The sequence below is a fragment of the Neoarius graeffei genome, chromosome 22 (assembly GCF_027579695.1).
Source record: "Neoarius graeffei isolate fNeoGra1 chromosome 22, fNeoGra1.pri, whole genome shotgun sequence".
Lineage (NCBI taxonomy): Eukaryota > Metazoa > Chordata > Actinopteri > Siluriformes > Ariidae > Neoarius > Neoarius graeffei.
In genome coordinates, this window is record NC_083590.1 from 35,318,517 (window position 1) to 35,335,564 (window position 17,048).

General features: G+C 42.8%; 1 protein-coding gene across 1 annotated transcript; it reads right to left on the reverse strand.

Moving 5' to 3' along the window:
• Positions 1-656: 656 nt before the first annotated feature.
• rpl15 (ribosomal protein L15) lies at positions 657-17,006 on the reverse strand. Its single transcript, XM_060904769.1, has 4 exons — positions 16,944-17,006; positions 9,219-9,400; positions 6,185-6,321; positions 657-1,018 (listed from the first exon to the last, which is right to left on the reverse strand). The coding sequence occupies exons 2-4, from the start codon at positions 9,388-9,390 to the stop codon at positions 713-715; spliced, it is 615 nt and encodes a 204-aa protein (XP_060760752.1). The 5' UTR covers positions 9,391-9,400; positions 16,944-17,006; the 3' UTR covers positions 657-712.
• Between the last annotated feature and the right edge of the window lie 42 nt (positions 17,007-17,048).

Consider the following 17,048-nt stretch of genomic DNA (forward strand, 5'->3'; position numbering starts at 1 on the left):
TACACTACCGTTCAAAAGTTTGGGGTCACCCAGACAATTTTGTGTTTCCCATGAAAAGTCGCACTTTTATTTCCCACCATAAGTTGTAAAATGAATAGAAAATATAGTCAAGACATTTTTCTGGCCATTTTGAGCATTTAATCGACCCCACAAACGTGATGCTCCAGAAACTCAATCTGCTCAAAGGAAGGTCAGTTTTATAGCTTCTCTAAAGAGCTCAACTGTTTTCAGCTGTGCTAACATGATTGTACAAGGGTTTTCTAATCATCCATTAGCCTTCTGAGGCAATGAGCAAACACATTGTACCATTAGAACACTGGAGTGAGAGTTGCTGGAAATGGGCCTCTATACACCTATGGAGATATTGCACCAAAAACCAGACATTTGCAGCTAGAATAGTCATTTACCACATTAGCAATGTATAGAGTGGATTTCTGATTAGTTTAAAGTGATCTTCATTGAAAAGAACAGTGCTTTTCTTTCAAAAATAAGCACATTTCAAAGTGACCCCAAACTTTTGAACAGTAGTGTATTTATATATATTTTTTCAGTTGTGTACATATGTGACGCAATTCAGTCATGTGACTGCTGTGAGAGTTTTTTAATAAACTATCTAAAACGCTAAACTTTCAAAAGACAAGACACTGGACAGGAAGTGGACCATATAAAGGGTACTTTATTCTGATGAATGTACAGATGTGCGACACACTCTTTAGCGGTAACGGTGCAGCTGTAGAGTGTTGCGTCTCCTCCAGGCCGCACGGCGAGAACCACCGATGGTGAGGTGGAACTTGTGGCCCTTGCCCAAACCACGGCTCTTCTTGCCGGCTGACGTGAGGCCGCGCATTTCCCTGTGCTTGTGCACAGCCTTTGTGATCCACTGTGTGTCGGGGTTGCGTCTGATGGCCTTGTGGAAGGTGTCGACCAGGATCACCTCGAAGAATTTGTACGTGGAGTCTTCGCCCACCCAGTAGGAGTTCAGCACACGGAGACCGCCGCAGTGACGCCCAGCACGCTCCTGAGAGAGAGGGGAAAATAAATAGTTAGTTAATGACCCACTTTATTAACTAGCCCCTTCAAATCTATAAAAGAATTAGAACACATACAAGTTTTCACTCAAGTTATCAACCTCCAATGAAATATGAAGGAGCGTCAGGCCTTGAGTGCATTTTGACCTCTGTGCAAGGTCAAATAGGGTTTTAAAATAACTGGTCTACATAAACAGAATAAAAGCAGTTTCAGCTGATTATGACCTCCAGCTTATAGTTACAATTAATCTCTCTTTCACACACACACACACACACACACACACACTACATCCAAAGTTTGGTAGCAGCAAAATGAGAAACAAGAGGGGTGTTCACACGGCAACTTTTACTCCGGTGTAGCACCAGGGCTGCCCCGGTAGAGCGTTCACACGGTACGAAGTTATACCGGTGTAGCCCCTGAAAGCTGCTTAAACCGGTGCAAATCTAACCCTGCTCGGGAGGTGGTTTAAGAAATTTACTCCGGAGTAAATGCTAGTTTGCGGGGCAGCACCGATATAAAATGGGACGTCTGAACGCTACAGGGGTAGACTCGCTACACGTCAGGAGAGTTGATTACATACGGGCATTGCATAATTTGCATCCTGGTATTTTGCGCTTCCAAAATGGCGAATATCAACAACAACAGAACTGCGTGTCTTCCAGTGTTGCCAGATTGGGGGGTTTTAAGTGCATTTTGGCGGATTTGAACATATTTTGGGCTGGAAAACGTCAGCAGTATCTGGCAACACTGGTGTCTTCATCCACGCTGTTTTCCCGGCGCTTGGTGATGCCATGACAACCGGGAAAAGGAAGTACATTTTCACGCATGCGCATATTTCATTTCCGCATTATTACTATCGTATAGCACGGTCGCAAAAACTGCCGTGTGAACGCAAGTGGGGCTGCACCGGTGCTAACATGCTTCTCTCTAGTAAGCAGGTTTGTGACGTGTGAACGCTCCACAAAATTTACACCAGTGTAAGATATATCGCAACAAAATACATCGGTGCAGCATCGATGCAAATATGTGCCGTGAGAACGCCCCTAAGAAAATGATGCCTTTCTGCTTACTGAAGGGGGAGAAGAGAAAGGCTGTCTGAAATCACTCACTCGTTCGTTCACTACTTCCTACTCACTATCTCAGGAATTCTATCGAGGACTATATACAGAGCTCATTCGTAAAAATGGAGGAAAAGGGGAAAAAACAAACAAACAAAAAGTCCCCCCCCACCATTATTGACATCATTACTGTCGCACAATTAAAACGTGCCAGATCAGTCGGCTGGCGGGTTTTCATTATAATAAATCCATATTATACTGAGTGTATTTCCTACATCAATAAATACAAAGTACTTTGTGTCTGCTGCGTCTTTCAGTTCTTTTAAATCAAGCCTGAATACTTTCTTCTTCGCCGCTGCCTTTTATTAAATCAAATACGAGGCTTTTGATTAATTCCTCGCTCTGAACTGCAACTTAAAGAAACCTTTATTTGTCACATGCACACTTCAAGCACAGTGAGATTCATCCTCTGCATTTAACCCGTCTGAAGCAGTGAACACACGCACACACACATCAAGAGCAGTGGGCGGCCACACTACAGCTCCCGGGGAGCAGTCAGGGGTTCAGTACCTTGCTCAAGGGCACTTCAGCCCAAGGCCGCCCCACGTTAACCTCACTGCACGTCTTTGGACTGTCTGGGAAACCCACGCAGACACGGGGAGAACATGCAAACTCCACACAGAAAGCCAGCCACTGGGCTTGAACCCAGAACCTTCTTGTTGTGAGGTGACGGTGCTAACCGGTCTTATTCTGCTTTAGCGTAAGAGAATAGGAAATACTATTTGTAATTGTACTCGAAGGTCCATTTATAATGTGTTTCTTCCTCCGTCCGTTCACCCCAACACTCCCCCCCCCCTTCAGCGTGACCACAATGCATGATGGGATATATTGCTTGGTTAGTGCCCATCAGCTGTACACGACTTCTCACAATGCATTCTGGGATACTTTGAGTGCACTATATAGGGTGCAATAATTCTACATTCAGACAGCACGACAAAATGGCGAACCCACTATACAGTGAGTAGTGAATGATTTCGGACCCAGGGACGCCATTTTATTTATTTATTTTCCTGGCAGCAGTTACTTCATGTTGACCATCTGATCCGAGATTCACAAGCCTCAGTCTTGAGCCAACAGAAACCCAAGAGACAGAACTGCAGCCCTGTTTGGTTGAAAATTTGGAGGAAACGCTAATAATTATGTTGCGGTCACAACAGACCTCTGCCTTGCACAACCAAGATCACAACGGGCAATCGACACGCTGCTGATCAGCGCTACCGTATTCCCAACGTAAAAAAGGTGGAATGCGTCGTTTACATTTAAAAAAAAAAAAAAAAAAAAATCACCTGTATTATCAAGTTAACATGAACGCTGCATTCGGTTCACGAGTTAGAACGATGTCGTTTTCCACCTCAGCACATTTAGCTTGCAAAGCTGAGAAACATCAAACACCTCCACGCTCATCTATGGTTAGCAAAAAGCGAGCCAGCCTACTGTGACCGAGTGCTGCATATTCTCCTCAAAACCATGAGCTGTACAGCCAACGTTAAATTAAACATTTCGTTTTTTATATATATATGAAAGAATGTCCCTTTACACACTCATCCAGAAGGGTAATTTTGCACAAGGCCATCTGTCTACAGCAGAAAAAAATAAAATAAAACGCGTCTGGAAAAATCTCAAGGGAGTCTGGAGCCAGATTCGTGACGTTACCTGCGGAAGCGCCAGCAGGCTGCGCGAGCTTTGCACGGTTTCAGTGCACAGCCTGTGTAGACCAAGCGCTCCCATTTCTCTCTCATTGTCCGGTCTTTTGGGAAACGATGAGTACTAATCCCATCAAGATTGGTGTTGCTACACCCTCCTACGATACATCTGTTAACCATTTTAATAATTACGCAATAACGTTGAAGAAATTTGCAGAAAACCACCAGGTCGTTTTCTCATAAACAAACCAGCGCTGACGTAGGATTCAGAGGGAGGCGTCCCGCACGCGACGTCACGAAAATCAATGTTTCCCGGGAAATCCAAATGGCAAGTTTTTTCAGAGGCGGACCAATTCGCCTCAAATGGCTTGATTTCAACTGAATTTTTCTGGTATTGCGCAAGGGGAAAAAAAATTGCAGAGAATGCAGAATGTGACAGATATTTGACCAAAGTTTAATATAAAATAGGAGAATTTCATTGATCTTGCTCCTGAATTTACCCGTGATATGCACTTTAAAGCAGTTTCAAGACCCCAAGTTCAAGAGAAGGAATTTCAAGTCGAGAAAGTTTTTGGGTTTCACAGGTTGGAAATTACAAAACAGAATCCAGCACAGCATTAAAGCGAGACTGCCTTTCAGATTTTTCAAGTGTAGGTCATAAAAAGAATTTTCCCCCCAACACCTAAATATTTTGTTTAGTGGAGCGAACGCTACCGAATTTGAATCACAGACTTCAATTTTTTTTTTTTTTAAAAACAGAACAATTAAGGGTTGTTTTACAAATCAGGATACAAAATTTGTGTCACAGGGGTCCAAAATTCAAATTTCCAATGATATGGAACCAAATATGTGTTTTATGGTATAAAGAATGATGTAAGTGCATCCCTTTTGGAGCTACCTGTGGTCAAAAAAGCACTTTTTCTAAATGACACGAGTAATTTTGCTAAATATGACATATATTGCCATACATTCACCAAAAATAACGTTATCACCACATTGTTTTTTGCATGGTAAATCGAGCGATCACAGGGCTACAATAAACAACCAAGTTTATTTAGTCAAGCCTTTTGATATTGAAGATAATAAGTGTTAAATGTGATTTTTAGCTTGCGGACCCTGATTGTAAAACAACCCTCAATGAATTTATCTCCACATGGCCCAAAATTCTCCGTTATTTTTTTCCTGCTTCACCATGACGCAATACAAGATACTACATCATGAATGATCACGTGGTGGGCTTTCCCTGTTCGCGCGAGGCATTGTGGGATACAAACTTGAAACCGGAGAGAAAAATGTGCGAATGAACCGTGAAAGACCGACTACAGTAACGGAAAGAAAGCGAGAAGAAGAAAAGACGTCATGTTATATACGAAGGAAAGGAAACACAGGAAAAATCAAACTAATAAATAAATCGGCGCTCAGCGAGCACCTCGGTGTGATCAGCTGTTCGTTTAGCGACAGAATGATGGAACTGTCAGTGCACGCTCAAAGGGAAACCTGCGCAGCACATGGACTTCCTCTGTCTGCTTGGCTGCACGAAGCAAGCGAGCGATTTCATGAGCATTATTTGCTTTAATCCCATCAAATTAAATTCCCAGCCACTGAATAATGGCCTGATTTGAGATTACAGAAATAAACACATCACAAAGACCAAATTTCAGACGGAACTAAATTTCGCTGATTTCATGAAATCGAAAGGCCGTCTCATTGTGTAAAGAAAAACGTTCATATCTATAAAGGAGTCTGTTTGTACAGAGTTTCCTGTATGGACGCAGAGCAGACTAGCCCTCGCATTCATTTTCTCATATACACAGTTGCTTAGAAACCCAACGCTGTCTGCAGTTAATTAGTATAACCGTGTTCTAGTATTTCTACTGCTAGTATGGAGCTACACTACGCAGCTTATTCAATCTCTGCCTGCTAGCAAGGCTGGCACAGCTGCATTTTATATTCAATAATGCTTTAATAAAAAAATAAGAATAAAAAAATAAACCCCAATACTTTCATGAACGATTCGAGAGGAGCTATTACTTAACTACTGCTGCCATGACGGTTTGTTAGTGCAGCAGTTGAGTGTATTATAAAATCTTAAGGCTTAGTAATAATATAATCCAGTACAATGTGGAGAGAAAAAATTAAATAAAATAAATAAACCTACAGTAGACGCATCTTACTCTTGAACTTCAGTGGAACCCCGACACTCTGCTCCGGCAGCAAAGTCAAAGGACTGAAAAACGTTCATGAGGTTTGGTCTTGACATACACGTGCCATGTTTAAGATCCTCGGAGCCCTATTTCTTCTTGAGACGTACGAAAATTACATACATGCGTATGTTTAGGATTGTGCACAAACACTGAAAACACAAGTCTGAGCAGCTCATGATGAGGAACGTACCTCGGCGACGGACTGCAGGCTGCGAGCAAACTTCAGCTGGTTGACGCCATGATGCACGGGCTTGCCGTACGTGGCACCTTTGGGCACGGGGCGTTTGCGGCCACCACGGCGCACGCGAATCCGGTAGATGACGTAACCTGCAAACAAAATGCACGCGCGTGAGAAATGGGAAGGATTTTAAACCAAATGGCAGCAGCAGCAAAAAACAGAGCATTTGATCACAACATGAGCAGCTCTCCAAGTTGACACTCACTGAACAAACACCATGTCCCTGAAAATGACACCATGGAGGAGAATTTCCCAAAGCAACACGAGTCTACATCCGACCCTAATTTCAAAAAAAGTTGGGGTACTGTGTAAACTGTAAATAAAAACAATGAAGATTTGCAAATTATGGAAACCTTGTATTTCATTGAAAATCGTCCAAAGGCAACATATCAAATGCTGAAACTGAGAAGTTTTATGGTTTTTCGAAAAGAAATATGCTCATTTTGAATTTGATGCCAGGATCATGTTTCAAAAAAGTTGGGATGTGGCAACAAAAGACTGAAAAAGTTGTGTAATGCTTAAAAAAAAAAAAACCAGCTAATTTGGTTAACTGGCAACAGGTCAGTAAGATGCTTGGGTATAAAAAGAGCATCCCAGAGAGGCGGAGTCTCTCAGAAGTAAAGATAAGGCGGGGTTCACCACTCTGTCAAAGACTGCATGGGCAAACAGTGCAACAATTTAAGAATAACGTTCTTCAATGTAAAATTGCAAAGAATTTGTGGATCACATCATCTACGGTCCATAATATTCAGAGAATCTGGAGAAATCTCTGCGTGCAAGAGACAAGGCTGAAAACTGACATTGGATGCCTGTGATCTTCAGGCCCTCAGGAGACACTGCATTAAAAGCCGACACGTGTCTGTAGTGGAAATCACTGTACGGGCTCAGGAACACTTCAGAAAACCATCGTCTGGGAAAACAGTTTATTACTGCATCCACAAATGCAAGTTAAAACCAGATATAAACAATATCCAGAAACACCGCCACCTTCTCTGGGCCCGAGCTCTTTTACGATGGACTGAGGCGAAGTGGAAAATTGTCCCGAGGCCTGACGAATCAAAAGTCGAAATTCTTTTCAGAAATCATGGACACCACATCCTCTAGGCTAAAGAGCAGAGGGACCATCCAGCTTGTCATCAGTGCACAGTTCAAAAACCAGCATCTGTGATGGTATGAAGGTGCATTACTGCACATGACATGGGTGGCTTGTACATCTGGGAAGGCATCATTAATGCTGAACGATATATACACGTTTCAGAGCAATACGCTGCCATCCAGAAAAAAATCTTTTTCAGGGAAGGCCTTCCTTCTTTCAGCAAGACAATACCAAACCGCTTTCTGCACATATTAAAACTGCACGGCTCCAGAGTAAGAGAGTCCGGGTGCTAAACTGGCCTGCCTGCAGTCTAGACCTGTCTCCAATTTAAAACATTTGGCGCATTATGAAGTGCAAAACATGACAAAGATGTGAGACTCCGAACTGCTGAGCAACTGAAATTGTATATCAGGCAAGAATGGGACAACATTTCTCTTTCAAAACTACAGCAATTGTTCTCCTCAGTTCCCAAATGTTTACAGAGTGGCGTTAAAAGTAGAGGTGATGCAACACAGTGGTAAACACGCCCCGTCCCAACTTTTCTGAAACGTGTTGCTGACATAAAAAAAAAAATCTCAGGTTCAACATTTGTCTTTGTAATATTTTCAATGAAATACTGGGTTTCCATGATTTGCAAATCATACTCTATTTATTTACAGTTTACACAGCATCCCAACTTTTTTGGAATTGCGGTTGTCACACACAGGATCACACAAATGACGGATTTACTTTTCACGCCGTACACGAGCCCGATAAAATCTTTATCATACAGTGATGTACAATGACAGACTTGAGATTGAACGACGCTCTGCTTGCATCAGGCCAAACAAAATAATATACGTGTTTCCTGGGTTTTCAAAATAGGGTAGGTAGATAGGGGGAAAAAAAATTTGTTTATCCCAAAAGTTTACGACAAATTTTCTAGGGTAGGTAGGAAAGTGAGAAGTTTCCTTTGAAAACTTTTTTTTTGCAAAATACTCGTTAAACGTTTGCAACTGATCCCAGAATGTCAGAACTGTGTGATTTGTTGTAGGAAACAATGTTGTAGTTACTCTATAGTTCTTCATTTGGAAATATTTTTAATTGTTGTGAACATCTTTCGCATTGCAATAGGCTGATCTGACAAGCAAACATTTCTGTCCACTGTGTCGCTTTTTGTTCCGACGCGAACCTCCATTTTATAGGCACCCGGAAGAATCGATGAAATATACTGCGCATGTACAAGCAGTCATTTACATCCGACCCTTCGAGGCATGAACACAAGGGTGGCCAGTTTTTCTACTTAAAAATCTAAGATAATCATCATTGTAACACTAGCAAGAATACGCAGCATTGTTCAGCTATGTATTCGATTGCATCTAACGGTGACCCCTGTCTAGAAATGCCTACGAAATTTGGCTTTGCTGCGACCTTCGGTGTCCGAGTTATAAACGTTTAAAGGTGGGCTAGAGCCAAGGATCAAATCAAAACTGAAGTCGCTGAGCAGCGCTTGCACAGTGGCGAATGACTGGGCGAGGCACCGTCCTACCAGGCCAGAGCGATTTCGGACACAGGGAAAACTTCATCCGGCTTGATTACATCAGCGTTTGAAAGAGGGCGCGCGCGTCTTTTGACAACGTTGGCAGACGTCCGTCACTTTGATTTCCGCTGTACGTTTTACTTCCGTCCTACGATGTCTCACACAGGTCTCAGCGAACCTTGTGTACGGCCATTGCTTTGACATACAGACTGATATATTACAGAGCATGTTTCAAACACTCATAACTTGCTATAGCAGCGACAAAATAGCGATCAAAAATGCATTCCGATATTTAATAAAATGAGAAATAGAATATATTTTAAATTGCCTTCGGTTCCCCTTTAAACCTGGCTCGTTGTGGGCGTGCTCACCTTGCTTGGCCTTGTAGCCCAGTCTTCGTGCCTTGTCAGGTCTGGTGGGTCTGGGAGCGCGATGCAGGGCGGAGAGCTGACGGTACTGCCAGCAACGGACACGCAACAGAAAGCGCATCACATCTGACTGCTTCTTCCTCCATAACTCCTGCATGTACTTGTACGCACCCATGATGCCTCAACTGCACAAAGAAAAAAAAAATTTTATACATCACGGGCGATTGCTCTAAGACAACAAGGGAGGCTCAGCCTCCTCTAAAAATGAACATCGTGTAGGATGAATTGCGCTAGGCTTATGTTATAGCCGACCTTATAACATTGCTATTTCAGATCCAGAATCATAGAAATATATGTGCTCAACCCAACTACAGTGCGAAATCATTCCGTTATAACTTTCCCCAGTTCGCCTAATGTGCGCGTGAGTTTTTCCCCCTCGTGACAGCGCGATGCAGCCCAGCCTCAGCGGATTGGGAGCGATGTGCTTGTCAATCTCAAAATGCAAGACGATTATTGGACAAATACTGCGAAAATGCCCGCCCACGGACTCCCAGCCTCAATGGACTTCAACGGCATTTGGGGAGCTATGCGCTTTTCAATCTCAAAATGCAAGACGGCTATTGGACAAATACTGCGAAAATGCCCGCCCACGGACTCCGAGCCTCACATGGGAGGGACATGGCAGTTTCCGCGAGGAGACTGATGAAAGCGGGCAGATATTTTCTTTGATTGACAGCTTGTTTCAACTATAGACAGGCAGCGGTACAGTGTTACCAGACTGGGCGGTTTCCCGCCCAATTGGGCGGTTTTAAGTGCATTTTGGCGGGTTTTGAACATATTTTGGGCTGGATAACGTCAGCAGTATCTGGCAAGATCAGTTCCGTCCCATGCGGATTCGCAAGTGCTGTGGTGTATTGTAAGAGATCGGCTTACATTTCCATTTCATTCATTACATACGGTTTCTACCAGCTTTTTTAGTTTGTATATATTTTCATTGTAAATAAAGTGTAAATATAGTGTTGTCAAGTTTGCTATCTTAGTTCCAGAAATTTCATTTATTTGAGTGACTGAACTTGAGGGGGCTAGTCAGCTAGCAAGAAAGCTGCACACGGATGGCAAGCATTGCTGATTTAATTTTGGTGAAGCCATTTGCCAGTCTTCCTTTCGAGGAAAAAATTAAAATTAAAGAGCAGGGTAGACCAACACCTCAAACTGACTTGGTGAAAAAAGTAGGGAATAATACTCGTTCCTTTCAGCTCTCCTGGTACGAGAAAGTGAATTGGCTAACAGCAAGTGACCCACATCAACAACAGTAAATAGGCTACTTTAGTAATATGTCATGGATGGACCAAAAATATAGAATCTATTTAAAATGTTTATGCTGAGTATATTATATTGGAATACATGTTTTTCTGGATATGAATTAAACACAGCTACAATTTGGAAAACATTTTTAAACAAAAACACAACCGAGGTCAATTTTTAAACAGCATGCCACAATTTTAAAATATAAAATGTTAAAAATATTAACCCCCCCCCAATCATGTATATTGGACAGTAGGCTAATGGGCCAAAAGAACCTGTTATTTCACAGTTTGTGACCCTGCCAACAATCAGCCAGATCAGAGGCAAGAGTATGGGCAAAATTGATGTGTTTTTTCTTTTAAAATCTGGAAATATTGTAACCAACCAGCCTCCCGTTTGAAAGACTACCAGCCGCCACTGAGATATATATATATCTTGACAAGCATCAACAGAAACATCTTTACACAACCTTTCCAAGGATCACACAATGATTTTTTTTTTTTTTGGCGTGTATTATTTCACGATGACCAACATGTCGGATTAGACAATCACAGTGCTGTAAGTTCTTGGTCAGGAGACTGGACAAGAACCATTCATTCAGGGTCAAACCATTCGATCATCGTTCGTCATTCACGTCCTTACACTTCATCAGACAGGACGGTCAAGAAAGCGTCAGTCACGGCTGTCAAGGGACACACAGGTGGTGGTGTGATCAAGACCTCGCATCGCCGCTCAACGTCCATTATGTCACACCACAACGATTATTCATAGTTCCTGATGATGGGCTGGAAGTTTGTCAGCCAGAAATCATGAAAATCATACTGAATTCATATCGTCTGATCGCGGCATGACTTCCTCGGCACCATGTACAGGACTACTGTTAAATTTGTTTAAAAAAAAAGACATCCATTGAGCATTTTACAGGATGAGGTAAGGAAGTGTGATGATATAAAAACTCCAATCCTTTCTAAAGTAAACACACCAACTCCACTAACTCCATATTTATATCAGTTCAGTGATGCACGGACGCTTGTTTAGACAGGAGCAATGCATTTTCAACAATAATGACATACACAGTCAAGCCCAAAATTATTCACACCCCCGGCAAATTTTGACTTAAAGTTACTTTTATTCAACCAGCAAGGTCTTTTTTGACCGGAAACGAGACAGGCGTCGACGATATACAAGAGGCATCATTGTGGAAAAAAATTCTCTTAGCTTTTATTTACATTTGAACAAAAAGTGGCATGTCCAAAATTATTCATAACCTTCGCAAACTGTCACAGTCTATGGGAAAATCCAAAGTTCTATACCATTCCAAATAGCCCAAGCCGTTCTAAAGCATCCTAACGACCCTGATTAATTGGGAACAGCTGTTTTAATCAACTCAACAGGTGAAAAACAGCAGCTGGTTTGTGGACACTCATGGCTAAGACAAAGGAGCTCACTGAGGACCTGCGGCTGCTCGCAAGTCAGGACAGGGCTACAAGGCCATATCTAAATGTTTACGTTCCAGTGGCTACAGTGCAGAGTAATATTAAAAAACACAAGACGTTCCGCACTGTGGAAAATCTCAGAGGACGCGGCCAGGAGGATAGTGAGAGAGGTGAAAAAGAATCCAAGCATCACCACCAAGGCCATCCTGGTGAATCTGGGCTCTGCTGGTGGCAAGATCTCAAGGCAGACAGTCCAACGGACACTGCACACTGCTGGCTTCCACGGACGCGGACCAAGGAGGACGCCACTTCTCCAGATAAGGCACACAAAAGCCCGCTTGGCCTTTGCAAACGCTCATCTGGACAAAGATGATGACTTCTGGTCTTCTGTTTTATGGTCAGATGAAACAAAAATTGAATTGTTTGGCCACAATGATGTGTCCTTCATGTGGCGTTAAAAAAAAAAGAAAAAAAAAGCGAAGCCTTCAACCCTAAGAACATGGTGGTGGGAACGTAATGCTTTGCAGGTGTTTTTCAGCCAGTGGACCAGGGAACCGAATCACAGTCAACAGCACCATGGAAGAAGAGAGAAAAAAAAAAAGAAGCAGTACATCAGGATTCTCAACATCACTGAAACTTGGCCTTGGGCACCAGTGGACATTTCAGCCCAACAACTACTCAAAACACAAAGCAAAAGAAGAGAAGATGAAACCTTTGTCACATGCACACTTCAAGCACAGTGAAATTCATCCTCTGCATTTAACCCATCTGAAGCAGTGAACACACACACACACACCCAGAGCAGTGGGCGGCCACACCAGAGCGCCCGGGGAGCAGTCAGGGGTTCAGTACCTTGCTCAAGGGCACTTCAGCCCAAGGCCGCCCCATGTTAACCTAACTGCATGCCGTAGACACGGGGAGAACATGCAAACTCCATGCAGAAAGGCCCTCGCCGGCCGCTGGGTTCAAACCTGGAACCTTCTTGCTGCGACGCAACCGTGCTGACCACTACACCACCCAAAAGTGGTGAAGAAATGGTTAGCGGACAAAAACATGACCGTTTTGCAGTGGCCCAGCCAGAGTCGTGACTTAAATCCAATTGAGAATCTGTGGAGGAAGCAAAAGATCAGGGTGATGGCAAGGAGAACCTCCAACCGGAAAGAGTTGGAGCTCATCCACGGCTCGAAATTCACGGCGGTCCGGTCGCCCGAGGCGACTTAATTTGTCATTTGGCAGGTAACTCCTGTCACTCGGCAGCCTGGCTGGCTAGTTGAAAATAAAAAATATATATGAAGCGAAGATTCAGACACACCGTCAACTAAAGCCGCCACATATTAAGTGCGTGCCGTGTCTGTGTTAATCGATGTGTTAATCGGCAGGATGGAAACTCATCTCATCGTCTCTAGCCGCTTTATCCTGTTCTACAGGGTCGCAGGCAAGCTGGAGCCTATCCCAGCTGACTATGGGTGAAAGGCGGGGTACACCCTGGACAAGTCGCCAGGTCATCACAGGGCTGACACATAGACACAGACAACCATTCACACTCACATTCACACCTACGGTCAATTTGGAGTCACCAGTTAACCTAACCTGCATGTCTTTGGACTGTGGGGGAAACTGGAGCACCCGGAGGAAACCCACGCGGACACGGGGAGAACATGCAAACTCCGCACAGAAAGGCCCTCGCCGGCCACGGGGCTCGAACCCGGACCTCCTTGCTGTGAGGCGACAGCGCTAACCACTACACCACCGTGCCGCCCGCAGGACGGAAACTACCGAAGAATTCCGAATCATATTGTGTACGAGTCAGGCTGTCGGTTTTTTCACTACTGTGCATGCATATAGCGCATCTCGTTGAATATTGCGGTAATCACGTCATCAAATTCAATAGACGTGGCTGCATTATCGCCCATTTAAACGCGTGTTTTTTTTGTCGTTTACATCTACATCTGCCAAAGCTACGTTGCGATGTGGAATTTTCTGAAAGGCGTACAGAAACCGCCAGAGACGGGGACAAAGTGACCTCGGTCTGAAGAGGAGAAACGACACAGGACTTATAAGCAAATGTGGGAGCAGGGTAGGCCTCGGCTGCGATACGATTTTTATAGAATAATTAATTTTTTTCAAGTTGATTCCTAGTCAATATGAAGCTCCTAATGCTTTCTCTCTCATAGAAAGCACGTTGGACATATTTTGGGTGCTATAGTCATGATAGTAAGTATATTTGTTTTCAATACTCGTACACCAAGTTGCCAAGTTTTCCAATATATTTGTTGATATTATATTATGGTGCTCTGTGTTGTTCTCGTGTATGTATTTAACAACAGTATCAAAATACTCCGGTCTTGAAATAAATGCACATTAGTCATGAACAATGGGAACTACTCTCGTGTTATTTTTGACAGAAGTAAAATTCATACAACAAATTTTGGCGAGTTGATTTTCTGTTTGGCGAGTTACTTTGGAAGGGAACTAGTCCGGCTGGCTGGTGGAAAAAAAAGATATGAAGTTCTAGGCCTGCCATAGCTAAAGATGAACGGACAAAAACCCAGTGGAGACCTGCAAGAAGCTGGTCAGCAATTATAGGAAGCGTTTGATGGCTGGAATAGCCAATAACAGGGATCCCAGACGTCCGCTATTTAGAGGAATTCCGCTATTTTCTAGCGAAAGTGTTTTTTTTTTTTAAATCTCTTGTATATCCATTAAAAATATGTTTAAGTAAAATGACCAGCAGAATACGTTCTGATCTGGTTTGCTTGTTTAGCGATGTTTTCGTTGGCTTCGTTTGTTCTTGTTGACATTCGGGAACACTCCTTCTTCTGTCGATTTAGGCCAAGTTTACATTAGACCGTAGCTGTCTCGTTTTCTTCGCGGATGCACTGTCCGTTTACATTAAAACGCCTGGAAACGGGAATCCGCCAGGGTCCACGTATTCAATCCAGATCGTGTCTGGTCCGGTGCTGTGTAAACATTGAGAATACGCGGATACGCTGTGCTGAGCTCTAGCTGGCGTCGTCATTGGACAACGTCACTGTGACATCCACCTTCCTGATTCGCTGGCGTTTGTCATGTGACACGACTGCTGAAAAACGGCGCGGACTTCCGCCTTGTATCACCTTTCATTAAAGAGTATAAAAGTATGAAAATACTGCAAATACTGATGCAAATACTGCCCATTGTGTAGTTATGATTGTCTTTAGGCTTGCCATCCTTCCACTTGCAAGTGGTGAGTGACTTGCGCACAGCGGCTCAGTCCCGAATCACTGCTAGTGCGCTTCACTCGCACGCTCTGTGAGCTGCGCAGGGCCGGAGTGCGCACCCTCCAGAGGGCACTCGCTGTTCAGGGCGGAGTGATTTGGAGCGCAGCCGCTGAGGAGGAAGCGATGAGCCGCACTGACACATTTCAACTTGCGTGCCGAATTAGTCATGTGATTAGCGTATCCGTGTATTGGCGTTGCTGTGTGCACGCGAATCGTTTTAAAAACGTTAATCTGATGATCCGCTGATACGGTCTAATGTAAACCCCACCTTATTGGCGGTTAACAATCGATGTGTATTACCGCCATCTACCAGGCTGATCGGGAACACTCGGAAGTTAAAATGATGTAAATACTGTGCGAGACTGTACGCGATAGAACGAGAAAACAATATGGCTGCGCCCATTTGCTAGAAAACATGTTTTAACTCCGTTCGTGCTTTTGTTTCTAATGCGTTGAACTTAATTCAGAGCACTGCAGGAACATCAGAAAAGCAGAAGAAAAGATCGGAGAAACAAAAGCAGAGAAAACTGGAGGAAAGACAGAATGCACCCCAGAAAAGAGCATTAAATTCCTTTGCAGTGAAACCTTTCAAAAAGAGAAAGGTTTAAATCAAATATCTCCAGTATTTGCTGTACATATGTATATATCTAATATTACTGAATCATTGATTTCTGCTCATATTCATGATTTTTTTAAAATGAATGTGGCTTATATTAGACTAGTTTTGACATTAACTTGAAACAAAAAAAATAAACAAATGAGATGAACTATGGATGCTATTGTTATAACAAAATCAGTGGAATATTTAGGCAAGTATATTCTTCAAAGCTACATTTTCGCCTAATTTTTTTTTTTGCCACTTATGTCATTGATTACAAAATATGGCATCAAATAGATACACATTATGGTTAAATTCTGTTGCTTTTCTATGTTAAATCTACGTAAAAAATGTGTTCTGTAGCATCTTTAAATGTTAAAATCTCAACAGCTTCAGGCAGCCCCCTTGACCCCTGCTGATAGTTTCTTACATTCCTCTATTTTTTTTTTTCAATTACTGCTGGGATCCCTGCAATAAAGGCTTTTCTATTGATTATCGAGAAGGGTATGAATAATTAAACATGCCACTTTTTGTTCAACTGTAAATAAAAGCTGAGAAATATAGTCTTTTTCCACAATGATGCCTCTTGTACATCATCTTATCTTCTAGGAGACACCTGTGTCATTTCCAAATCAAGAAAACAAACTTGCTGGCTGAATAAAAGGAACTTGAAGTCGAAATCTGCCAGGAGTATGAATAATTTCAGGCTTGACTGTATGTACTTTGTTAGAAATGAACTCATGCTCAAGCTGCTTGTTTTCTGAGCATCTCATGAGCTACTCTTCACCCTGCTACAGCCATGCAAGGACCAACACTCAGCTTTATTAGTTAACTCGAGCAAAAAAATAAAAAATAAATTAACACTGGAATGTATTCACTATAAACACTAACAGTCCTCAATCTACATAAACCAGCTGTACACGGCTAGAACAGCACTGCTAGCAGAGCTAACAAACCTCTAAAGTCGAAATATCACATAAAATCCGTCTCATAGCAGGAAAATACAAACATGGCGGACATCAATAAAGTCTCCGGGACAAATATAATTAAGAATGAATCGTGATGGCGTTATTTAATATCAGATTTATAACGGATTCTGAAGTGAGAAAAATGCAAAAGTCTTTCTTACATGATGGCGGACAAACCGGAAAGAGCGAGCTGGCTACCCAGAATGCCTTAAGAAAAGATCCTGAATGCACTTCCGGTGCATGGGTCGATGGGAAATGTAGTTTAT